At 42.4% G+C, this 26,321-nt stretch overlaps 1 protein-coding gene and 1 long non-coding RNA gene across 5 annotated transcripts in view; one reads left to right on the top strand and one right to left on the bottom strand.

The window, feature by feature from the left end:
- PCDH7 (protocadherin 7) overlaps positions 1-4,608 on the top strand; it is a 401,157-nt gene extending 396,549 nt beyond the window's left edge. For all 4 annotated transcript variants that reach the window (XM_035113242.3, XM_060278931.2, XM_035113243.3 and 1 more), the window contains one exon: positions 155-4,608. In XM_035113242.3, the coding sequence (XP_034969133.3) occupies positions 155-534 (380 nt within the window). In that variant the 3' untranslated portion in view covers positions 535-4,608. The remainder of the gene's footprint in view (positions 1-154) is intronic.
- On the bottom strand, positions 1,622-24,890 carry LOC148687282 (uncharacterized). Its single transcript, XR_015947263.1, has 5 exons — positions 24,584-24,890; positions 22,025-22,502; positions 20,783-20,822; positions 8,503-8,650; positions 1,622-1,760 (listed from the first exon to the last, which is right to left on the bottom strand). It is a non-coding gene; the product is annotated as an uncharacterized LOC148687282 (long non-coding RNA).
- Between the last annotated feature and the right edge of the window lie 1,431 nt (positions 24,891-26,321).

The following is a 26,321-nucleotide window of genomic DNA, read 5'->3' on the forward strand; positions in this document are numbered from 1 at the left end:
AAGGTGTGACTGTATTTGTAGATAACTGCGTTGTATTTTATTTGAGGAAACAGATTGACAATGCAAAACCAACTCCTAAAAAAAAATATTTTCATTCTTGGCTGCCACTCGAGAACCAAAACTTAAAGCTTCCCTTCTTGTTCTTTGTTTGCAGATTCAAGACCTTTACCAGATGTAGCCCTGACTGGGAAGTGCACTCGGGAATGTGATGAATATGGCCATTCAGATTCGTGCTGGATGCCTGTCCGCACTTCGCCCGAAAGGAAGCAGAAGAGCCAGCCAAAACTCTCCACTTTCATGCCTGTTGATGAACGGGGCAGTCAAGAGAAGCTGGCCAATGGAGAAGCCTCCCTCATGGGTGACCGCAACAGAAACCTCCTTAATAAAAAGTTGACCTCATCCTATGAGACCTTCAGTGCAGCTAGTTTCAGCAAAAGTGAGGAAGCCAACCCAGAGGATATTCCCCTCACACAGACAGGGGAATACAAGCCATCTCCTGTCAACACTTTAACTAGAAGAGAAGTTTACCTTTAGGCGACAAAGAAGCAACAATACGGTTCTCTCATGTATTGGAAGGGGATAAAAGGCAAAAAACACAAAACACAACAACCTATGAATCAAAATGATTTTAACTCAAAAATAAAGGAAAGTCCATTGAAAAAGAGGGGGCTACCAAAGAGACAAGAGCTTGGCCTGCCACTTCTGCCTCCATGCCAGGCATTTACGTATCCTGTCTGCCTGACTATACTGTACAATGTAGAAACCATTGTTGTTCCTGCATGCCTAATTCCCTGCTCACCGATCTTTATTTTCCTAAATTTATGGTTGTAAATTCCTTTCAAGGTAACAAGTCTGAAATTGAAAAGAACCACAGGAACTGTTGTCCCCCATCCCTTCCCCGCCCCCACTGCTGAAGCATTGCTTAAGCCACTCTGGTTATCATTTGGTGGTTATCTGGCTTGTTTGCAATTTGAGGGGTGTGTGAGAGAATTATTACATACGTATAATTTTCCCAGGATACCATCTGCTGGTTTCCATCAGAGAGAGATGCCTCCAGAAACCATTCAAAATTAAACATATAAAGGAATGGTTTTTCTTTTTTCTTTTAAAGAAGCACTTTTTGAAGATCTCGGCTTTAATCCCGTTGTGTGGCTGGAAAGAGCAGGAAACATATTCAGTCTGAGATTATAATCCAAAATATGACATGTTTCCCTACAATCATGAACTGTTCGGTTTTATCCATAACTACTATCTCTGCCTGTGCTTTCATCCTCTCTGACATTTTCCTCCTCCTCCTCTTTCTCCTCCTCTCTTTCTGTGGCATTTTAAACTTCAGCATAAACAAAATGATGGTGGTATATCATGACATCCTAAGGATAAACTGCTATACTGGTGTCATTTTTACAAGACCGGCATTTAGCTTGGATGACCACAGTCACTAAAAGGCCAAAGAAAAAAACTGTGGATCAGGAGAATTGCTCATCAGCCATGGGCTTAGGAAATCTGACACAGATGCACACAAACACGTAAGCGTATTTTCCACACACATTTTGCACAGCAATCTATGCCGCAACCCAGATGACGTAGCCGTTTCGAAATGGATTTTAGCTGAATCCCCAGAGGAACTGGTGACACGAGCTAGCAGGTGACCCAGCACGGCACATCATAAACTACATATAGTAACCGTTCCAGGGTTCGTTTTCCTTAGAAGGTTTCATATCCATTCAGGATGAGCTCCAAAAACACGTTGAGAGGGAAATCTGAAAAAAAGAGCAAAAACAAAGGCAGTGGGAAGAACATGCTTCAAGTCAAGTATGACATCATCTTTGTTGATAGTGGATGCTAAACCTTCGATTATCAGTGTTCCAGGTTAATCATTTGCTCTTGGCAAAGGTATTATATGCAGGTTTTCTTAATACACAAGTGCATTTAAGCTGAGTCCTGTGCAATATAAAACCAATGTTGATGAGACTCAAGGCGACTGGCAGTCTTGAGTGATGTCACCACCGACATGCTCTGTGCAAAAACGAGTTTTGCTTGTGACAAGCTTCAAAAATAAATAAATCCAAACCTGATCATGATGGTGCAGTTCTCATAGTTTGCACTATATATAAAGTGGATAGGAAAATGGACCAGATATATTTTGTGCAATAAGGAGTTACAGAGTGTGTAGAATCTGAACTAGTTCTGTATTGATAATGTTGTAGTAATAAAGAATGGCTGAGCTTGGACATTCGAATCAAACTGACAATCGGTCAATGCAGTGGGGACAGCTTGAGAAGGGGTGCAAAGACAGAAACCAGCCCCTCTGGTTGTTTAACTTGGCATTAAAGCATGACTAGATGGTTCTAGTAGATTGTAGTGACAAGATAGCTTGGGTAGTTTCTTGCTTTAAAAAATAAATGACATAGAGTATAATATTAAACAGTCTGAAATGTGAGCTGAACAACTGGTACAAACTCATCACTTTTGTCTTTTCAACTTTCTATAGCAAAGTGCCCTTTTTATTGTACATCTTCCTTACTTTTTTGTATTTTATTTTGAAATTAGTTTTTTTCTTTGTGTAGCAGTTACAAATGGGCACATATTATAAAGGGGAAAAATTATAAAGAGGTTAGGAGTGATTGATCATTTTAATGCATAGTTGCTTTTCTAAAAGAAAATTCAGAGATGCAAATTTGACTTCGTTAGAAGACTGATTAAATCAGTTACTGCATTGTATAACCTTTCAGTATCTGCTAAGGATAAAAGGCTTCTCATATACATTAAAACTTACACATTTCTTGCAGGTTTCAACAGAACATCCAATCATATCACCCCACTGGTCAAGAGAACTATTTTTAAAAATAAAACACTTATATACTGAATATCCGCTTGACAACAATTAGATAAGGCAGATCTAAACAAACTATCTTTCTTTTTAACTTTTCTAGAAAGCCAATACAGATCAGAGAAGGCCTTTAGGATTAACTGGATCAGAAATCACTCCCCATTTTGTGCGCTACATACAAGTGAATCTCGTGATTAAGGAAATTACCTTTTTATTCATAGAGCTAAAAAGGGCACAAAGGGATAACAAAAAAATACAGTGTACTTGTATGTATTTGCAGTAAATCTAGTAAAACCTAGCCATCAAACCATAGTCAATTGCTTCTTATGACCCAGCATGAGACACAAATATATTTTTGTGGTTTTTTCCCCATTTGAAATTAGTTAAATCTGGTGACACTCCATATATAGAGTGCTTTTGTAAAAAAAATAATTATAATAATAATAAAATGAAAGTGAAATTTTTTAGCGTGAATGCAAAATATGCAACTGTGCCTTTTATACCTGTTGTTATGGTAAACATGGTGGTTGGGGGTTGGACACTAAAAATTTATGGGCTATTACCACATTTTTTTGAACCTGTATATTTAACCATGTTTATTTTCTGAGAAATGAAAGATATATTTAAAAAAAAATGCCTTCTACCAAACTCAGATAATGGACCAGTCTTAAATATAATTCATTATTAAAAACAAGAATGTGCTTTTGGAATAGGACATTTGTTAACTGAGAAGAAAAAAGTACTATATTTGTCTCAGTAGCAAGATGTTATGAGTCTATTTGGTAGAAAATTGTTGATTTATTGCTTTTTGGGGAAAAAAAATCATTTTAGCAGGGTTTTTTTTTTCATTTCATGAGACAACTCCTATTCTTTGCTTTTTAATTTCACAAGAAGCTCAAAGAAACTGTGCATGTATTTTACATTGGACACATTTAGAGACTGACGCATCACTTATGTAACTTTATACGAATTAGAAAATGTCGTATTAACTTCAGTCTAAACTCTAATGCTCATTCCAACCTCCAGTTATGCTAATATTTAGTCAATCTAATTTCTGACTGGCCTGCTGCCTGAGTTTCTGAAAACAAGGTAGATGCTATTTTTCTGTAGGGGGAAGTACTCAAAGGAGATATTGAAGGTGCTTGGCTGAAAGACTACCCTGGGGAGTTGTCACATAGGAAAAAAACAAAGATGTAGGAAAATGAAGAGAGGGGGCAAAACGAAGCTACCATAAATGCAGCCATCACTAAAAGACTTTTACGGCATTGGAAGAGTTGAAGAATATAACAGTTTTGCTTATATTCCATCATTGATAAAAGATCCACTGTTTCCTTAAGCGCTGAAAGAAAGCAGATGGACACTGGTAGAGACAAAACCTTGTCCCAGCATTAATGTTGAGCAGTTGCCGGAAGAGCATAGTTTAATGAAGAAGGAATCATTTTTCAGCTACCTGGGGTACACTTTCAGACATTTCTTGTCCTGGATTTCGAAGCACTTACATTCAGTGTGGTTACGATCTGTTTGTAATATTAATCATTGACTATTGTTCTGCAACTTGGATGTTGATAGTGAAGCAGAGAACAACTTATCATTGTTTATTATGAGTCACTATGCACGCAACTATGCTAAGAAACATGGCAAAAATGTATTCAACGCTAGTCCACCTCTATTTATGAAAGATTTTGCATAATTTAATTTGCTTTTGTACAGTTTTATGTAAATAAATTGCTTGTCATTTTTGTCTCTGCAAATTAAAATATAACATGTTCAAACGGTCACCCATTTGTGTGCTTTCTACACGGAATATGGAAGAAAATGCATTCACGTGTAAAGACAGGAATAGGGAAAAGGTGGTGCTATTGTGGATTACTGCTTATAGATATTCTTCTATGTCATCATCAGAGAACAAACTCTAATTATATGTGATTCATATGATAAACCAGTTGCACACATACAAGGTTAAAATGTGTGCTTTCACCCAATAAGAAATGCATTTCAATCTTATTCCATCCCTCCGTCCTATCCAGAATAATGTGCTCATACTTAAATGAATGAACTTTAATGAACATCAATGAACTTCCTAGGCTAGGCTTTTAAGCCTACAGTTATCTGTTAAGAGCAAAGTAGTTCTTCCCCTGTTTCCCTCAATCAAGATTCACTGTTCTCTGAGCATGGTTGGCAAGGGACCTTATTGAGTTTCCTCACTTTGACTAAGGGGATCATAAACATGATTATGAGGATGCACCAATGCTTGTTACATGGATGATTCCCCCTTCACACTTCGCTTCTGACAATGCCCATTGCACCTGTCTTCACTAACGCAACTCTTCACCATCACTGATTTTCTGCATATGCCAACTGCAAATGTGGCGATACACTCTGAAAAACCGAGTACAAAAGTATTTTCTGTGGGAGAGCTTCACTCTTCCTCGGAGTGAATCTTGCCTTTATATAGCACCTTACAACAACAACAGCAGCAGCAGCAGCAGCAGCAATAACAACAACAACATACCCTCCAACATTTCTCCAGTGAAAATAGGGACGTCCCATTCCATAACGATAATTTTACTATTTATACCCCACACATCTTATTGGGTTGCCCTAGCCACTCTGGGCAGCTTCCAACATATATAAAAACATAATAAAACATTAAACATTTTTGAAAAACATCCCTACCCCCCCCCCCACACACACTGCCAAAACAATGCTTTTAAAAAAGGCATTGAAAACAGTATGAGGGTGTTAACTGCTGCCAAACTAAATGACTGATTCCTTTGAAGTGCAGAATGAACATTGCATGGCACTTGTAAAAGCGCCAGTTCTGCAGACTGAAACAGTTGTGGGGATGCTAATGGAGATGCAAAAGGCGATCCTTCAAGTAAACTAGCCCCAAGCTACCGAGGGCTTTTAACACCTTGAATTTGAGAGCCAGGGAAGATCATTGAGCAGGAGTGGAAAATTCTGACAGGGTCTCACTTTTGTCAGTATTTGTGCTGTGCAGTCTGCACAAACTGCAGTTTCCGGACCAAGTACAAGGGAAGCCCCACAGTGCACTGCGGTAATCGTTACCAATGCCTGAACTATGGCAGATCATGAAAGTGTCCCTATTTTCCCGAGACAGTCCCCGATTTACAGAAGCTGTCCCAGCTTCTGATTTGATTCCATAATGCCCTGCTTCTCCTTAGGACGTCCCTATTTTCATCTGAGAAATGTTGGAGGATATGGAATAGGATGTCCCTATTTATAATGGATAAATGTTCAAGCGTTTGCTGTGGTCAAGCTATCCTGTTCCAGAATAGGCAGGGAGAATGGGGCAGAAGTACCGAACTTGTCGAGCTGTTATTTAATACTCTTCCCCTAAAAATTAATATAGTCATACCTTGGTTTAAGTACGCCTCGGTTTGAGTATTTTCAGTTTAAGTACTCTGCAGATCTGTCTGGAACAGATTAATCCACTTTCCATTACTTTCAATGGGAAAGTTCGCTTCAGGTTAAGTACGCTTCAGTTTAAGTACTCCACGGACCGTCTGGAATGGATTAATCCACTTTCCATTACTTTCAATGGGAAAGTTCGCTTCAGGTTAAGTATGCTTCAGTTTAAGTACAGACTTCTGGAACCAATTGTGTTTGTAAACCGAGGTACCACTGTACAAGATTCTAGAATGGTTGTTGTTTATAAAACATGGATATAAGGCATGCACCATAACCTATTGTTTCCATATAAGAAACCATCATTCTTATATGCCTGGGAGGGCTCTGGCAGGGTCCTAAAAATACATCAACTTAGCCGAAGGCTTAGCTCTTAAAAAAAAAAAACTTAACAAGTATATTCTGAGATTATTATTTTTAAACTTTTTCAGAATTTTTCAAAAATATACGTTTCAAAATCTTGCTAAAATTTGAACTGACACTCAATTTCACATCAGCTCTGAATAAACAAGCCCCCTTTGCTTAGATCTGCAAATCACATTAGATGTAGAGGTCCTTTTTATTAGATCAGAGCAAAAGCTCAGAACTTCAGAGATGCCTGCAGGCATCTGAAATGGCCAGTGTTAAAATAGCTGTGATCCAGCAAGCTGCCTGCACAGCTGGGTCCCACTGTTGGGTACAGAAGACAAAGCACACAAAAGGAAAGTCGATCCATAGCCTTCAGCAGAGAAGACCCTCCTGCCCCCTCATGGCGCTGACTTACTGAAATGTAGCCTTAATCGCTAGAGGGAATAAAATTAATTAGCACAGAGAAGCAGAGATAATTCCAGATGTGCAGATATGTTTCTGATAAATATGTTCCAGGTGCATGTCAGTGACAGAAAAAGAGACCTTCACATATTTCCCCTAAAAATCAGGCTACATGTGATACTCTGCCAGTAGTTTTCTTTCAATCAGAGAAATAATTATGAGTTACTGAAACTTTGAGCAGGAGACTGGGAGGGGATTTGCTGGATCCTGTCTCTTCCTTCCATTTTTGCACCCAAAATACGGCTGCTTTTCCCACTCCTTGAGAAGAGAGAGAGATAGAGAGAGAGAGAGATACTCATATTTTGAGTGGGAGGAAATGGGAGATAAGTTAAACACTCCTTTCCTCTGCTGGCGTTCTGTTCAAGGGTGTAATCTCTAGAGCATGGCGGTCCAACTCTTCATACAAAATGGGGTACAATAGTACAGTGGACGCTTCTGCACATGCACAAAGCACGATTTAGCGCTTCTGCACATGCACACATGCTGAAATCCAGAGGTAACCTGTTCTGGTAGTTCCAGGTTTGGCGTGGAGCGCAACCCCAAAAAAACGCAACCTGAAGTGGCTGTAACCCGAGGTATGACTGTACTTTGACCCAGAACCTGTTGAAGCCCCTTGCCCAGCCCTCATGCTGCCTTCCTAAAAGCATATAAGCAAGTTACAGGGCATGGGAAGAAAGCACAAGGCTCTGGCAGGCTCCTAGAGCCCTCCCAGCTTCTTTCCTAAAGCTGGGAAAGCACTAACTAGGCTTTGGGCAGGAAGCCGGAGACTTCTAGAACCCTGTCAGAGCCTTCCCAGAGCTGCGAAGAAGACATATAAGAATGAATGTTGGATCAAAATGTGAAAAATCAAGGCATACACAAGTCATCTCTGTGACAAAAAAACATGGAAACAGTATATTATGGTGTATGCCTTATATCCACATTATATAAAAACAGCAACCATTCTGAAATCTTGTCTTAATTTACAACTAATCCACCTCCTTTGCAGGTGGGGCTAAACATTGAAACTAGGGTCAGTAATGTGCTGATATGTAATAAGTTATTTTATTATATATTTTTCAACCCTTAATTCTATGAAGAACCACTCTTTTAACTAGAAATGTGAAATCTTGTTGTTGTTTAGTCGTTTAGTCGTGTCCGACTCTTCGTGACCCCATGGACCAGAGCACGTTCTAACAACAACCTGCTCTGCTGGCGTTGCAAATCTGAAACTTTTATTTCTGATAACCAGTCTCTGGAAACTTCATTTTAAGATGCAATGTGCAAAGCTGCACATGTTTGACTAAATGTAAAATTAGCAAACTAACTCTTCAGGCATATCAGAACATCCTATTTGCCCGTAAATTCTAGCATTAGTTCATTTTAAACAGAGCTAATCTGTCGCAAATGCCAGTTCCATCCATTTCTAGGCAAAAATAAAATGCATGACTCACCACATCATTTCTCTTGCTGACTTGTGTGATGCCCCATGATGATGGAGACTTGGTACCCATCTGTCCCCATGCTTGAATCCTCATAGGTATCTTCCAGACATCAAACTTGTTTTCTGTTCCCTGTCACTGCTAATGTGTGCCAAGCTGTCTATGAACAAAAGCACGTAGAGAAAACAGAGAAGTCATTGCTGAGATCAGTGGCCACTGTTCCATTGTTCCCTACAAGTTGCAGATAAGTTAGAATGGGGTTGAAAGAAAAAAGTTGCAAGTAAATGCAAGAAACTGACTCGGTTCAAACATAACTCTCTAAGCCAACCGTGGCTTTGCAGGAACAAAAAAACATGCAGACTCCTACAGAAGGTATCATGTCTGCTTTGTTCCTTTCCAGTTTTTCTACTGCTTCACTAAGCCATGCTTCAGTTTAGTTTAGTTTATAGTATAACCCATGCTTTAGTTTAGTTCAGGGGTCACCAAGGCTTACTGGGCATAGGCCAGATCAATCCCATGGAGATCCTCTGTTGGTCGGGCCAGCTCAGCTAGAAATCGCGTTTGCGCATGCCCGCAGTCCCAGAAATTGCTTCTGCGCATGCCCAGATGCCAAAAATCGAGCTTGCACAGAAGCGATTTTCGGCATCTGGGCATGTGCAGTAGCAATTTCTGGAACTGCAGTAGAGAGTCGCTGTGCCGGTTTAGCGCAGCGCACAGGGACTCGCCGAGCGAGCGGCTTGGTTTGGGGGCGGCTTGTGGGCTGCTTAAACGGCCTCCGTGGGCCGCTTCCGGCCCACGGGCCGCAGGTTGGGGTCTCCTGGTTTAGTTGATAGTCACAGTTCTGCATCCCAAAGCAGGTTATACAGTCTCCCACATTTGGCCGTCTCAAATAGTGAATTTTGACATGTTGAAGCCAGGATGCAAGTCTCACTCTTTTTCTTGTGCTACTGCAGCACAAAGCAGCTTTCAAACACACACACACACAGTTTCCTCAAAATCATTAAGCAGTTCCCATCACCAGAGACATGCAAAACACAAATCAACTGCATTTCAAAAGCTATTGCCAAAACTTGCAGGAAGGATTCCTGCAGCAGTGAACAGCACAAACCCCACCTGTACACCATGTGGTTGTCTGCATGGCTCTTTGTCCTGAACAACTGACAGCGTCCCCAGTACAAGCAGATTAACAGCTACTTCTGTTACTACTCTGCTTCCTACCAACATCTCTCAAACACTTCATGGGCGCAAACAAAGCCTCCCAGTGGCTCCCCCCCCCAAACCCTTATGGTGACCATTGTGGCTGGGCCTGCTTTAAAGGCTGCACCCAGTATAGGGACTGGCCCACATCCCCAAAAGCCCATCTTTACAAGAGGCAAAATAATGGGGTTTTTAATGTCAACCAACCTAGCAGTTCGAAAGCACGTCAAAATGCAAGTAGATAAATAAGAACCGCTACAGCGGGAAGGTAAACGGCGTTTCCGTGTGCTGCTCTCGTTCACCAGAAGCGGCTTTGTCATGCTGGCCACATGACCTGGAAGCTATACGCCGGCTCCCTCGGCCAATAATGCAAGATGAGCGCGCAACCCCAGAGTCGGTCACGACTGGACCTAATGGTCAGGGGTCCCTTTACCTTTAATGTCAACCAATTCAACAGGAGCCAACTGCTCCTCCAGCTCATACACATATAGTGAAAGCACCAGATGAACCTCCCTGTAGAAAGCATTCCACAAATGGGGAGCCACTGCAAAAAAGGCCCATCCGGACTTCCCACTTCTGACACCAGTGTTGCAAGCCACTCCAATCTCCAAGTGGTGCAAGATTCCAGAAGTTCTGGGTACTTACTCAGGGTTCATGTTTCCATTTGGAAATAAGGCACAGTGGATATTGCTCTCTCTTTATAATATATGGTTTATTTACTCCTATATACAACATGAACCTATGATGGAGGGTTCACAGCCTTAATGCCCCATCATCTTAACCAGGAACCTCCGTAGTTTGTTTATTTCCCAGAATTAGACAGCTCGATTAGCTTTTAACACTTGCTGGGTCCAGGGCTTAGGGGGCTCTGGCATGCATGCACACACACAACCAACCAACCAACTCATAACACTGTGTAGAATGTGTTACTGTTTACTGCTTACAAAGTAGATGCCTTAACTTAGTGTGTGGGTGAATTTTCTAGTACATGGGCTCTTGACCTTAGAATTTCCCTGCTCTTTGAAAAAAAGGAGATACCAGGTGCAACAGCCCCCGCCCCCGGGTATCATAAGGAAGGAATAAAGACTCTGACAATATTATAGGGAATTAAAATTAGGCCACAAATTGATTAAACTTCCAAATGTAGGAAGACCTTGGCTTAGACTTTTGCAGGCACAAGCAGTTTTGAAAGTGGGATCATATATAACTGCTCTGAGACCATAATGAGAAGAAATCATCATGACAACAGAATAATTTAAAAAAGGACATCTAGGTGTTCATTAGAAGGTTGTGCACTTGTGAGCTTCTTGCCATTGACTGGTAAACAAGTACGTACGTAAGTAAAAATAAATAAATGTTTCTTTCGTTTGCATCCCTGTTCCATATGTTCTAATTGCGTGACCAGGTGCAATAGCCCCAGCCCCCAGGGATCATAAGGAAGGAATAAAGACTCTGACAATATTATAGGGAATTAAAATTAGGCCACAAATTGATTAAACTTCCAAATGTAGGAAGACCTTGGCTTAGACCTTGGGTGTGTACCCCTCCCAGCCCCCCAGCTGGGGGGGGTGGTCATCAGGGTAAATGGGATATGGGGGTGCACTGCGAGACGTAAATGTAGCAGGCAGCCCAGCCTATATCCCCGCACGCAGGGTAGTTCACTGATGACATTTTGGTGTATGGCCAGTGACACCCATTATATAACCCCTTTTAAGAGGGGACCCTGGAATCGCTGCTGCGGGTGGGTGAGTCACCACTTCATGTCCCCCCTCCCATTATAGGGAAGAAAACACTAAAAGATTCCACCCAAGGCCATAACCGCCAAAGTTGTGACAAATTGCTACGGGGAAGACAAAGCCTGCCAATGTAGGAAAATCTATCCGGTCCTTCAACAGCAAACAGTCAAAGACTGCAGCAGTGCCTGCTAAACAGGAATAAAAAGTTAACCTGCAAACAAGAAAACATTAAATTAAGGGAGGGTAGGGTGGGTGAATCTCCTGAGCTGACTGCCTGGCTACTGTCAGCTGCACCCCCTATATATAAATGGGCCTGGCCCCACCTCCCAGCAAGAAACTTGACTGAGGCTGGGCATGAACCTCCAAATAATAACACTGAGAGGCAGGCCAGTCCCTGTTTGCCATTAAGTTACCTGGGAACTGTAGCACTGCGCATGGTCCCGCAAAGGGCACCCACAGTGTAAAGTGTGAGTGCTCATTATTATGTTCCTAGTTTGCCCAATGGTCCAAAGACAGCATTAGACATGCAGTGTGGTTCTTTGTTATTATACCCATGTTATCCTGGAACGCAGCCCATAGTTCACACAAAAAGACTTTATGTACAAACACAAGCAGCTGCGGTCCAAGTGTACATATGCCACAAACTATCACACAGAGTGGAAGTTCATATCCCCCCCCCAAAAAAAAAATATATCAACCACAGATACACCAGCTGATCGCCTGCCATTTACTGTCTTCCACTGATTTTGTTTCCTGACTCCAGTAGTAGTGACTATATTTATGCTTGGTGGCAGGCTTCACCGGGGAGACTTCAATCTGTCAAACAGACATCTGTTGCCATCCGTGCTCTTAGTTACATAAGTTAATAGGCATTTTGAAATCCCCTAACATCAGGTGTAACAAAACGGATTGGACCAACTTGACAACCGCTTTGAACTTTTTGACATAACCTGAAATGGCCAAAAGGATAAATGCATCGTTTGCGTTGGATGAGCACACACGAAAATTAGTTACAGAATCAGGATCACTTGTCCTTCAGTGTAAAATGTTTTCTCTCCTCTCGTCCTCATCCGGAGTCCTGAACATTTGCCAGATTAATTGGGGACCAGGTAGGGTTTCCATGTGGTGTTTCCTAATGAAAGGACAAATTATCTTGATTTTATGATCAACAGATATTTCAGGCTTTATAATGAAAGGCGGCTTTCAGGGTGGGGGAGCCAGGCACTTTACTCTAAAGCCTCACTGCTGTTCTGTGGTATTAGCACAAGTGACATAGCGCCATCAATGAACCTAGTGATCAATAGTCCCAGAAGGGCAGATACTTGCTCTGAGGTGCTTTCTATCCAAGGCCCCGCCTACATTGTGCATTTAAAACACATTTATGCCAATTTATAAATAATTTAGGAATCTATGCTACTATTTCCCTCACAGAGCTGCACTTTCAAGAGATTCCTGGGAAGAGGGACCGATTGTTAAACCACTCTGGGAATTGTAGTTTTGAGAGGAAAACAAAGGCCTCCTAACAGCTCTCAGCACCCTTAACAAACTACAGTTCCCAGGATTCTTTGGGGCAAGCCACGATTTTAAAAGTGGTATAATACTGCTTTAAATATATAGTACAGATTGGGGATAGTAAAAAGTTAGGCAGCATAAGTGAGAGGAAAATGTGACACACAAAAAATAGCGGGGGGGGGGGCATTGAATTTGGACTGGGTTTTTCTTTCTCCTCTTCTGATCCAACCCAACTCTGGCAGATGGATGTTGGTTTCAGCCTATAACGTATTAACACATCTCTTCTGAGATTGTACTTTCTCCGAACAATTATTTTTGAGCGTTATCATTCCCCCCTTGAGGGCTGAGATCTAGATTGTTTTTGAGAAGTCTTAAACGGAATATAACCATCCTGTGTGGTGCTTCGGTGAACTTAGCATAAACCCTACAGGTTTTACCTGCTCAGTGGCATTGCTTTAATGAGTAACTTCAATCAAGCTCTTATGTTTGCTTTGTACTAAGTGGGGTGCGGGACGACTGACCTTATTTGTGTTTATTCTATCTTTTATCTCCACGCTCTTCTAAGACTTGTTTACCTGCCTACATCGGAGGAGAATGATTAAAATGAGATGAAATGAATTTCCCACACCGCAGGGAGTGGTGGGAAATAAGGCAGAAAGGAAGCCTGCTTTCACGCCGACTTCATTTTGACTCCACAGCTTACTGAAATATGTAAATCATAGGCCGTTAACATGAGTGGCCTAAGCCAAAGTAATTTGTGAGTTTTTATAAAATAGAGTCTCTTGTGGAAGTGCAGAGAACATCGTTAATGGTTCATAAACGTGCCGACTTCCCAGATTGCAATAATAAACTCCACAAAACGCAAAGCCAAGCAACGAATCTTTGCATTTATCTAATCCTAGTGCATTATGCTAAGTTCTAAATGGCCTCCTCGTATCGGGCTGAAAGGTTTCTCATAAAGGCTTGGAATTTATGATTCTAGTAACCCAGGAAACTGTTATATTCCAAAAGGGTTGGCGTCTCAAATAAGTACACCTAAGCCAAAAGTATTAAAAAGGGTTGCCTTTTTTCTTTCTTTCAAAAAAAACAAAGCAAAGCCAAACTTCTCTTCTTTTTGGAAGCTGCTATCTAAAGGCAAAGGTAAAGAACCCCTGACAGTAAAGTCCAGTCGCAGGCGACTCTGGGGTTGTGGCGCTCATCTCGCTTTACAGGCCGAGGGAGCCAGCGTTTGTCCGCAAGACAGGTTTTCCGGGTCATGTGGACAGCATGACTAAGCCGCTTCTGGCGCAACGGAACACCAAAACCAGAGCAGTGCACGCAAACACAGTTTACCTTCCCACTACAGCAGTACCTATTTATCTACTTGCACTTTTTGACATGCTTTCAAACTGCTAGGTTGGCAGGAGCTGGGACAGACCAACGGGAGCTCACCCCATCGCGGGGATTCGAACCACCGACCTTCTGATCAGCAAGCCCAAGAGGCTCAGTGGTTTAGACCACAACGCCTGGCAAATTCAGCAAGCAGGGTGTAGAAGCAAAGCTGGGTACTTCACACATTGGAAAGGGTAGCGCAAGGTTAAGGGCCCCACGGACTTTTGAAACTTCAGTGTAGGGTGGGTTAATCAATTGAAGAAATCGGAAGGGGGAAAGAGAGAATGAGAGAAAGAGAAAGAGAGAGAGAGTGTGTGTGTGTTGTTCCCACCAGCTTTCAAACCCTTTCTGAAGCGCTGACTCCAAAACTGCTGCAGAATCTTTTCCTGCATCATTCCCCAAATGCAACTCACCAGGGAGACCTATTGCCTTTCCTCTGCTTTAAAATCATGCAATGGCGAAAGTAATGAAATGAAACCAGAAGGAGGGGGCCTTCCCCGACCTTACATGAAAGAACAGCAACAACTGACAAGAGATAGACATAATATATTACAAGGACAGGAATAAACACTACAGACAGAATAATTGCCAAACACAGGAAGGAGAGAGTTTGAATGCTTCATCTGTAGGTGTATAAATCACCTAGTGCGTCAATACAAATGGAAGTAGTTAAAACTACAGTTGCGATATAAGGGATTGTACTGGAGCGAAATTGAAATTTGTAAGATTTTGGAATGCAGAAACAAAGTAAATTATCAAACGATCAATTCTAGCATGCGGGGGGGGACCTATATTGTGTAGTTTGGCATCTTGATGATTGATATTATTAATTGTATTATAATTTGGCATTGTTATAATGAGGCTATTATTGGATTGTTGTAATTGAAAACTAATAAAAATTATCAGCAACAGCAACAACAAAACTTCTACACTGAACTTCTCTTTAGATACAATCCAGTTACATCATTTAGGAATGTCCCACTCCTTTCAAATGTCACTATCTTTTTTCTTAAAAGGAGAACTCGGTTGGCTTCTTTGAAATCCCTCAAGTAGAGGTGGAATCCCCTAATATTAGCTTGGAATTTCATTTTAGTCAACATTTCAATGGTTTTGAATACTCTGGGTTGACTTTGTCTGACTATTGTATCCGTGCCAAAACTGATCGGGATCTGATCCACTTTGCTTAACGTACATTTAACAAACTTTTTTAAAAATAATAATAATAATAATAATAATACAGTCTTTTCACAAATGTCTCAAAGTTTTCTTCCCATAACCAAAATTATTTGAAAGGAAACATTTGATTAGTTTTTAAAAACAGAATAGAGCATATAACATCATTTAAATGTTATATTCAAATGAATTCACTTGGAAATAATTTTTATTGTAATACTTACATATATTTTAAGACATAGCAACTCAGTAGCATAGCACATAGCTCTTTACATTGTTGGAATGTAAAGAAAAATAATGGAGGCACAGAAAACTGTTAATATATTAATTTTACCATGCCTAAAAAGTAATATGTTTATGCTCACTATGTATGCATGCATGCTTCCTAGGCATAATTTTCTGGGGGGAAATGTTCATCACAACTTTGAAACTGCACAATTTGACTACAATTGTATTAATTCATCATGTTTCTAGTTAATTTTAGGAAACATACTTTTTTTAAAGAAATGAGAAAAATTATGTGCGGAATAATAGATGTGGGGGTTTTTTTTGGGGGGGGGACATCCACCCCACATCACAGGCAATGAAGTGCTGGACATCTTCTGAGAAATATTACTGAGATTCTCCCAAAAATCCCACAGTTATTTTCACTTGAGAAGAACTCTTCATATTTGTCTTGAATGTTCACAAGGATAGCAATGTTCCCGTGATCATTTTTGCTGCTCCTTTACCTTTACTTTACCTTATAAAAGGGACCCCGGTGGTGCTGTGGTTAAACCACTGAGCCTAGGGCTTGCTGATCAGAAGGTCGGCGGTTCGAATCCCTGTGACGGGGTGAGCTCCCGTTGCTTGGTCCCAGCTCCTGCCAACCTAGCAGTTCGAAAGCACGTCAAAATGCAAGTAGATAAATAGGGACCGCTATAGCGGGAAGGTAAACGGCGTTTCCATGTGCTGCTCTGGTTTGCCAGAAGCGGCTTTGTCATGCTGGCCACATGACCTGGAAGCTATACGCCGGCTCCCTCGGCCAATAATGCGAGATGAGCGCGCAACCCCAGAGTTGGTCACGACTGGACCTAATGGTCAGGGGTCCCTTTACCTTTACTTTACCTTATAAAGCAGAATCCACCTTCTCAGTTCACCCCATGAGTAACCCAAGATTGCTTCTGAGAAGAATTTCCATCTCTACAGCTCTTGCCAACAGTTTTCCCTGTATAACATCCCTCATGCATCTTTCTGCCTTGTTGACTCTCCATCTCATTAAATTTCATTCTAAAAGACAGCTTTCCTCCCTTGCCTACACATCTTAATTTCCATATCCCTTTGCGCCAATTTATTATTTAGCTCTGACTGTATTACTGAATGATGTGAAACATTATTTTCTTTTTTTGCTTATTCATTTTATATATATATATATATATATATATATATATATATATATATATATAAAGCACTACCACAATACAAGTTTCACCTGACCCACCTCAAATTTGGGCTGTTGTGACCACATTTTATCTACTCTTCTGGGTGAATTTAATGTAAGATTATGTCATGCAGTTATGAGATACTAGGGCCGAATATTTGGTTATTGCAAATCAGTGCGTGAATTTTACTGTCACCTCTCCAAAGTCAAAGATAATCAACCCCAGTCCGGGTTGAACTTGGGTTGGTTCTCCCTATCAGAGGCAGGCATATGGTAAAATGGAAGGCCTGCTGGATCTAGCTTTAGGCTGCAATCCTATACAGACTGTAGTTTCCTTGGAGGAAATGCCTTTGGATTGTATCTACACAAAGCAAACTCTGAGTTAGTCATCTCCATTTGTTACAATGGCTCTACCATAGCTGCCAACCCTCCCGTTTTTGGCGGGAAGCCCCCGGATTTAAATCCGTTTCCCGCTGCAACCCTGGATTGTTAGATATTCCGGAAATTTACCGGATTTCAAAGGAAGCAGCTCCTCTCCCTCCGCCTGCTGGCCCAGGAGAGTGTGTGGTGCTTGGACGGGCTCTTCTGGGAAGGAGGCACTCGTGGAAAGAATCCTCCCTGGCGGGAGGGGGCGCTTGTTGCCAGGCGCCTTCAGGGCGCAGACGGCGGCTTATCCCCAAGCTGCTCCCCTCCTCCCCTTCCTTCCCTTCCTTCCATTGGTCCATCTGTTGGGGTTGCACGCACACGCGCCAGGGGCGCAGACCCAAGCCTCGTCCCCCTCACGGTCTCAGAGCAGGCTGGGTCCCGGCCTCCCTCCTCATTCCCCGGGCATGAGCCCAAGTGGAAGCAGGAGGAGAAGCCCCTGAAGCTTCTGAGGGAGATGAGCAAGTGCTTCAACTGCGACCAGAGCAGCCCCATGACAGTGGGTAGCTGCGGCAGGAAAGTTTGTGGCTTTAACCCCACACACCACCACCTCTCTTTCCTCGGCTGGCCCCCTCAAGCACAGGTGCTGCCGTGGCAGCCACCGGGAGCTCCATCACTGCCAGGCAGGAGCTGCGCAAGAGAAGCATTTGCCTGAGAGGGGAAGAGACTCGCTTCCCTCAGCTGCTCTTTGTTGAACGTGGCATCGGCGAGGGGCAGATGGAGCCCAGGGCTCCCCCAACCCCAACACACACACACAGCCCTTGAGCTTCCCTTCAACACCCCTTTACTGGCCCACACACAAAAACACACACCCCTTGGCTTGATTCAGCACACACACACACACACACACACACACACACCCCTTGGCTTGATCCAACACACACACAGCCCTTGAGCTTATTCAACACCCCCACCCCTTTATTTGATTCAACACCCCCCTACACACATACATACCCTGACTTGATCCAACACACACACACAGCCCTTGAGCTTATTCAACACCCCCCACCCCTTTATTTGATTCAACACCCCCCTACAAACACACACACACACACACACACACACACACACACACACACACACCTTGGCTTGATTCAACACACATGCACACACAGCCCTGGAGTTTATTCAACACCCCCATTATTTGATTCAAAACACACCCACACCCCTACAAACACACACATGCACACCTTGACTTGATTCAACACCCAGGAGAGCAAACCCAAGCTTGCTCTGAATGTGAGAAGGTTTTGTATATGGGGCATCAAAAGCAGCAAAGGATACATGCATTTGGGACCATATGGAGTGCATCTCTCTCCCCTCATTAGAAAATAATAACTGGGACTGGCCGTCAAAAGTCACAGATCAGAGAATTATCTCAGGTCAGAGATGTTACTGTTGTTTATTGATACAGCAGTTAAAGGTGATCTGTGAAACTCAGTGACACAGCATCCTCACAGAAAGTAAGAAGCTGTACTTCATTGTGGCTTTTCCGTGGCAAAGCCCCCACCCCACCCCACCCCACCCCACATGCAGCGCTAGTCACCACGCAGTTGTTCCACAGTATTTCCTTGTTTAAGGTTTTCATATGGTGCTTTCTGCCAGATATGACTTCAAAGCTGTTCCCAGACAACAAGGAAATCCGTATCAATAAAATACTTACAGGGCAATTAAAATATCAGCAAGGAAACAGGAATTATAAGCATCAGTTCCACAATACAAATAGAGACCAGAAGCTATGTGTTGCTTCCAAAAGCCCAATAAAGCAAACAGATTATTATTTATTATCAAATTATTATATATTAAATTTTATACCGCCCTATACTCATAAGTCTCAGGGCAGCAAAACATAAAGATTATGGAATCCCGTAAGCCATAAGAAGGCTACAAATACCTTTAACAGAATAGCACAGTTGTGTGTGACAGCCAGCAAGGAGTAATATGGTTAGAGTTGACAGCGAGTTGGGAGGAGGGACGGATGGTGTGTAGCCTGGTGTGAATTAATTTGTAGCCTGGGGGGGGGGATTACTGCAGCATGGACTGTCCCGAGAATCATAGACTGTCCCCGGGACAGGTGAGGGTGCTGATCCCTTATTTTCAAATCCGAAACTTGACAGCTATGGGCTCTACTCTTAGTTGCATCCATATCATCTTTATATGATTTACCTCTGGCTCTGAGTTGGCACTGTCATATTAGTTATTTCCACTGAAATCGGTGTGACTTAAATCAAGACCAATTTGTCCCATGGATTTCAGTTGGATCCAAATTACTTAGTCCATGGTTTATAACCAACTTCATGCCATAGCTGCCAAGTTTTCCCTTTTCTCGCGAGGAAGCCTATTCAGCATAAGGGAAAATCCCTTTAAAAAAGGGATAACTTGGCAGCTATGCTTCATGCTCATCCCTGTTAAAGCTCTCCTATTTCCCCTCATTCTTCTTGGCCATACCATCTTTTAGCATTTATTTCCTGCCCCACCCTATCTCCCTTGGCCCTTAGCTCTTCCTTGCTTAAGCAACAATCTCCTTCTTCTGACCTTCTGCCTGGCCCCTGTAGATCTAGAGAGCAGCTCAGCCCATAGCAGCCAGAGGTTCCTACCACAAAATCCCTTTGCTGCCGAATTCCAATGCAGATGGCCAAAAAAAATCATTCTCTTCCTAATCCAGCATCTTCCTGCTGATTCTCCTGATAATGAGAATCAACTGGATAATTTGCATGAAGTAGTCAGGTTGCTGACTTTAGATGATCTTTTCAGGTTCCTTTAGTTCTAGCCAGTGCTATTTTTCTAGAAAGAGAGGTGCCATTATAAAAGAACCTCGCTTGTTCTCTTATAATGGCTATGGTGCCCATGGCCTACCTGAGAGGTGCTGGAACTGAGTTCTGGTGAGTTCCAGCTTTTAAAAAGCCCTGGCTCTAGCTTTGAAGGCAACCTTAGATTTTTCCTAGGCTCCCTCTGATTTCTTGAATATTTAGCAGCTCAACATGCCCGATGGTAGCCTTTCCATCAGAAGTGTTACATCAGGTGGAAGCCATTGCATGAACACATGAAAGAGAAAAAAGGATTCTCAAAGGATTCCCTTGCAGTCTTATTGTGGAAAGCAGACTGCCAGTGCTTTATGTCCAAAAGGTTCATTATTTCATTACTTCTTGTTCTGCTTAGCTGAACTTAGCTGAAGCTGCTCACTTCATTATGAGGTTATGCATGTATGAACTTCTTACCACCAACTGGGCCTGTCTGCAAATAATGAGAACAGTTTCAGATATCCTTTCGCAGTGGTGTAGCTAGCCTTGCCAAGCTGTTGCAGCAGCAGCAGCAGTAACAAGAGTTTGTCTCGAAGGTGCCACAAGACTCTTTGTTGTTGTAGCTAACACACCATCGTGTTTGAACACATTGTCATTTTTGCACATAACCCGCAGCTCTGCTGTAACCAAGAAATATGCCAAGAACTGGTTGTACTTACCAAATCGTAGCTACATCCTGAGTGCTGCTATTTCGATAGGCTGTAGGATGGAAACAAAGGACTCAGCTATACAGCGGCAAATATGTTTTAAGTGCGTTTTAAGTGCATTATACAAATGTGACATTAGATGGCACTGATGAGCTAATGCCAAATTCCATATACAGTGGTACCTTGCATAGCTGCCAAGTTTTCCCTTTTCTCGCGAGGAAGCCTATTCAGCATAAAAGAAAATCCCTTTAAAAAAGGGATAACTTGGCAGCTATGGTACCTTGGTTTGTGAACACAATTGGTTCCGGAAGTCTGTTCATAAACTGAAGCAAACTTTCCCATTGAAAGTAATGGAAAGTGGATTAATCCGTTCCAGACGGTCCGTGGAGTACTTAAACTGAAGCATTCATAAACTGAAGCAAACTTTCCCATTGAAAGTAATGGAAAGTGAATTAATCCGTTCCAGATGGGTCCGCGGCGTTCGTAAACCGAAAATTCGTAAACCGATGTGTTCGTAAACCGAAGTTCCACTGTATACTTTACAACTTTTTAAAGAAAGCATTTTCACAGCATTTTTAAAAATATGTCTAGATTCTTCCAAAGTAGCAAGTGTGCTTAATAATAATAATAATAATAATAATAATAATAATAATAATAATAATAATATTTATACCCCACTCATATGGCTGGGTTTCCCCAGCTACTCTGGGTAGCTTATAGCATAATAAATATAATAATAATAATAATAATAATAATAATAATAATAATAATAATAAGCAAGTGTGCTTTATTATTATTATTATTATTATTATTATTATTATTATTATTATTATTATCATCATCCCACCCTTCTGACTGGGTTGCCCCAGCCACTCTGGGCTGCTTCCAGCATATAGAAAAACATAGTAAAACATTAAAGCTTTAAAAGCTTCCTTATACAGGGCTGCCTTCAGATGACCTTAATCCAGGAAACAAGATGGCAAGAAACAGATGAAGTTGGTAACATGAGCCATATTTATTGAATTAATGTATAAAGAATTTCAGGGTGACAAACTATGTGAAACTAAAAACAGACATGCAACAGAAACTAAAAACAGGCAAGACCACGGGAGAGGGATAGAATTTACTCTGCCTCTTTCTTTAAGCCCCAGCCTTTCAGATGAGATGGGAGAGAGACCTTTCTCATTTACCCCCCTTCTCAGGATCTCGCAACTCTAAGCAGCTGAAAAAACTTAACTCCAAGAGTATACTTACCCAACAAACAGGTCCCAAAGCCCAGAAGGCAAGTCTTAGGATAACTCTTTAACTATAATAACCATAGTTGCTGAAGTCCCACACTTATGGGTCAGAATGTGACTAAACTGACCTCATTAAAGGCTTGGTGCAGATTAAGTGGGGGGTTAGACAACCCAACTGCTGAGCTGTTCTGCTGAATGATTTGCTGCTGCGGCTGCTTCTTTTCATTGGCTCTGAGCACAACCAACTACTCTTGTCCTCCACCAGTGGAGGGAGAGGATTACAAAAGGTGTCATGAGGCTGCAATTAGCTCCATGGTGGTTCCTCTCTCTAGTATCAGAGTGGTTTGCAGGTGCTTTCAATTAGTGCAGGAGCCCTGCCTGATCTCCCAGGGATGGCTGCCAAAAAACCATTCTCAGCTGAAGTCCATCAGGAAAGTGGGTTTGTTTGTGTACATCTTCATGTGATTACAGACATGGGAGCGACTTCTCAAGACCTGGAGGAAGATGAGCAGGTGACAGCAAAGGTTGCGAGGTGTCTAGTTGGGGCGACCAGAATAAGACCCACTATTTGGCTATTGATTCAAAACAAACCTTACAATGTAATTTTATATAATTGACTTTTTCTTCCTATTCTTTGTATATTGCATTGTTGTTTTATTGCTATGGCCAATGGCTGATGCAAATAAAGATCCATTGATTCATTCATTCCTGGAGGAAGGGAATCGAACCTGAAAACTGTAGCACAGGCATGTGCAGACACATGTGTTTTAAAAGGCACCCCCAATATTTCTCCTAAAGCCAAAAGAGGTGCAATATAACAACAACAAAAAGTTGTTTACCAGGGACAAGCAACCAGAAAGTATGGAATGTCACTAGCATATATGAGATAGTGAGCGCTCACACTTTACATTGTGGGTGCCCTTTGTGGGATCGCTCGTGGTGCTACAGTTCCCAGGGAGCTTATTGGCAAACGCGCTGGCTTGCCTCTCAGTGTTAATTTTTGGAGGTTCACACCCAGCCTAAGTAATCAAGTTTCTTTTTGGGAGGTGGGGTGGAGCCAACGACAGCCAGGCAGCCGGCTCTGGAGATTCACCCTCCTGTAGTTTAATGTTTTCTTGTTTGCAGGTTAACTTTTTCTTCCTGTTTAGTGGGCGCTGCTGCGGTCTTTGACTAGTTGCTGTTGAAGGACCGGGAATTTTTTTTCCAGAATTGGCAGGTTTTGTCTTCCCCGTACCATTTCATCACAACTTTGGTGGTTAGAGCCTTGCGTGGAATCCTTTAGTCTTTTCTTCCCTATATTGGGGGGGAGGGGAATGAAGTGGTAACTCACCCACCTGTGGCAGCGATTCCAGGGTCCCCTCTTAAAAGGGGTTATATAATGGGTGTCACTGTCCATACAGTGAAAGGTTGTCAGTGAACTACCCTGCGTGCGGGGATATGAGCTGGGCTGCCTGCTACACTTACGTCTCGCAGAGCACCCCCATATCCCATTTACCCTGATGAGCCCCAGTTCCCCCTGGCTGGGGGGGGCTGGGAGGGGTACACACCCAAGGCCTAAGCCAAGGTCTTCCTACATTCGGAACTTTAATAAAGTTGTGGCCTAATTTTAATTCCCTATAATATTGTCAGAGTCTTTATTCCTTCCTTATGATCCCTAGGGGCTGGGGCTGTTGCACCTGGTCACGCAATTAGAACATATGGAACAGGGATGCAAATGAAAGAAATGTTTATTTATTTTTACTTACGTACGTACTTGTTTACCAGTCAATGGCAAGAAGCTCACAAGTGCACAACCTTCTAATGAACACCTAGATGCCCTTTTTTTAATTATTCTGTTGTCATGATGATTTCTTCTCATTATGGTCTCAGAGCAGTTATATATGATCCCACTTTCAAAACTGCTTGTGCCTGCAAAAGTTTTGGTTGTGGACATTCTGCTTTGTTTATAAGTGATTCATGTTCCGTAGCTCCCTGCTGAAATCTGGTTTATTTTCATAGCACAAACCCCATAGGTGAAATGGCCCCCTTCCGCCAATTTATTTGCTCAGAAATAGGTGTGCACATTTCAAGAGATAAAGGTAAAGCACCCCAACAGTTAAGTCCAGTCGCGAACAACTCTAGGGTTGTGGCGCTCATCTTGCTTTAAAGGCTGAGGGGGCTGACATTTGTCCTTTCCGCAGACAGTTTTTCCAGGTCATGTGGCCAGCATGACTAAGCTGCTTCTGGTGAACCAGAGCAGCACACGGAAACGCCGTTTACCTTCCCGCCGAAGCGGTACCTATTTATCTACTTGCACTTTTTGGGGTGCCTTCGAACTGCTAGGTTGGCAGGAGCTGGGACCGAGCAACGGGAGCTCACCCTTTCATGGGGATTCGAACCGCCGACCTCCTGATCAGCAAGCCGAAGAGGCTCAGTGGTTTAGACCACAGTGCCACCCGCGTCCCACAGCTTTTTTTAAAAAAGCTATGCATTCACTTATGCAGCATAATAAGTGAATATTCAGCCAAACAAATGTGTTTAATGTGTGCCTTTCATTTTTGAGGCTTGCACCTCCGACCTTATAACAGTTACTCACCAAAGTGGATATGTGATATTCATGTAGGAGAGCCGAAGTTTGGATCAGTCCCAAGCTTGGCAGGGATACTGAATCTTCTTAAGTCAATCATGCCTTGTGTGAGCTAGCTCATATGTATGGCCTACAATAGATGCAGAGAAAGCACTGTTTGGCAATGCAGACCCACGAGCTATTTTTTTGGCTTGGTTCTGTGTCATTTCAGAGTTCTCTGTGAACACAAACAGAAATAGGAAGTTGTAAGAATTACAGTTGTCAGCAGTAAAGCTGGTTTGAGTTCAGCCACACAGAAACTTTTTCATGCACTGAGGGATTCCTAGATGTTGAGCTTAGAGTGTCTATAGGTACTTGAATGAGTTGTGCCTCCCACCACCCCATAATCCTCTATTTAAAACAGACTGACTTTGGTAAGCATTTTAATTAGAGCTTCCAATAGTATTCTCTAAGCACAATCAAGGCACCCCTCCCACATCCTTAAGGGGAGGGGGACCAAGGTTTGCCTCTCTGTGTCGCTTTGAAGAAAGCAATTCCTTGTTAATAGGATTCAATTTGGAACAGATTAACATCTTTCAGAAGAATCTACACTACATGCTAGTCACACATCAAGCACAAATCAAAGACTAATTCTCCCTTTTCCCTTCCACCTTTTCCTGCTTTATATGGTTCTGGCAAATAGGTATCACTAGAAATATTTTTAAGGTAATATTTATAAATAGGTGGACTCTTAATCAGGCACTTTGGCACACAGATGGTTTTAGGAGTTTATTCAGAAGCCCAATTAATATGTCACAGGCTGCAGAAATGTAAGATGTACCATGTGACTCATGCTTCACTCTAGCTTAGCCAAAGAGATGCTTTTGGTCATGATGCCTCACAAGAGGGCACTCTATTGTCTCTTGAGAGAGATGGGTGCCAACAAGAAGTCTACAGTGGCCTCACAAGTCACCACACTTCTCCAATTCTTGTTTTCTGTGTGACTTGTGTTCTTGGCATGAGATCCTGTTGATTCACTCACAGCTTTATGGCACCTCATAAAAAAATCTGGTGGTGGTGTTGTTTTTTTCAAAGAATCACCTCATTTAGCTCTTTTATTAGTTGTCTTGAGAAGACCACATGTAAGTGTGTGAGAGAGTGTGGGTAGCTAGATAACTAGTTACAAAAGTACCCATGACCAGTGTTTCTTTGGAGAATCGAGGCACAGTGGAGACTGTCATAGCTCTAAGAAATATGGTTCATTCACCTATTTACACATTCAGTCTGCATGGAGGGGGTCTAGATCTTACAGCATGGTCATTACAAGAGGGGCTTCTCCCCCAAAGCAGTGCAGCTCTGGAGTCCAAGGCATCTCTCCCAGCAGGCCTGCAGCCAGCCCGCCCAAGATGGATCCTAGTCTTTCTTACGACTATGGGGTTGAGTCGCTCCTCTCACTTTCAGGCCAAGGGAGCCAGAGTTTGTCCACAGACAGCTTTCTGGGTCATGTGGCCAGCATGACTAAACCGCTTCTGGTGCAATGGAACACCATGACGGAAGCCAGAGCGCACAGAAATGCCATTTACCTTCCTGCCATAGTGGTACCTATTTATCTACTTACACTGGCAAGCTTTCGAACTGCTAGGTTGGCAGGAGCTGGGACAGAGCAATGGGAGCTCACCCTGTCACACAGATTCGAACCGCCGACCTTCCGATTGGCAAGCCCAAGAGGCTCAGTGGTTTAGACCACAGTCTTTCTTCCATCTTCTTC

This window comes from Zootoca vivipara, chromosome Z1 (genome assembly GCF_965207765.1).
Source record: "Zootoca vivipara chromosome Z1, rZooViv2.hap1.1, whole genome shotgun sequence".
Classification (NCBI taxonomy): domain Eukaryota; kingdom Metazoa; phylum Chordata; class Lepidosauria; order Squamata; family Lacertidae; genus Zootoca; species Zootoca vivipara.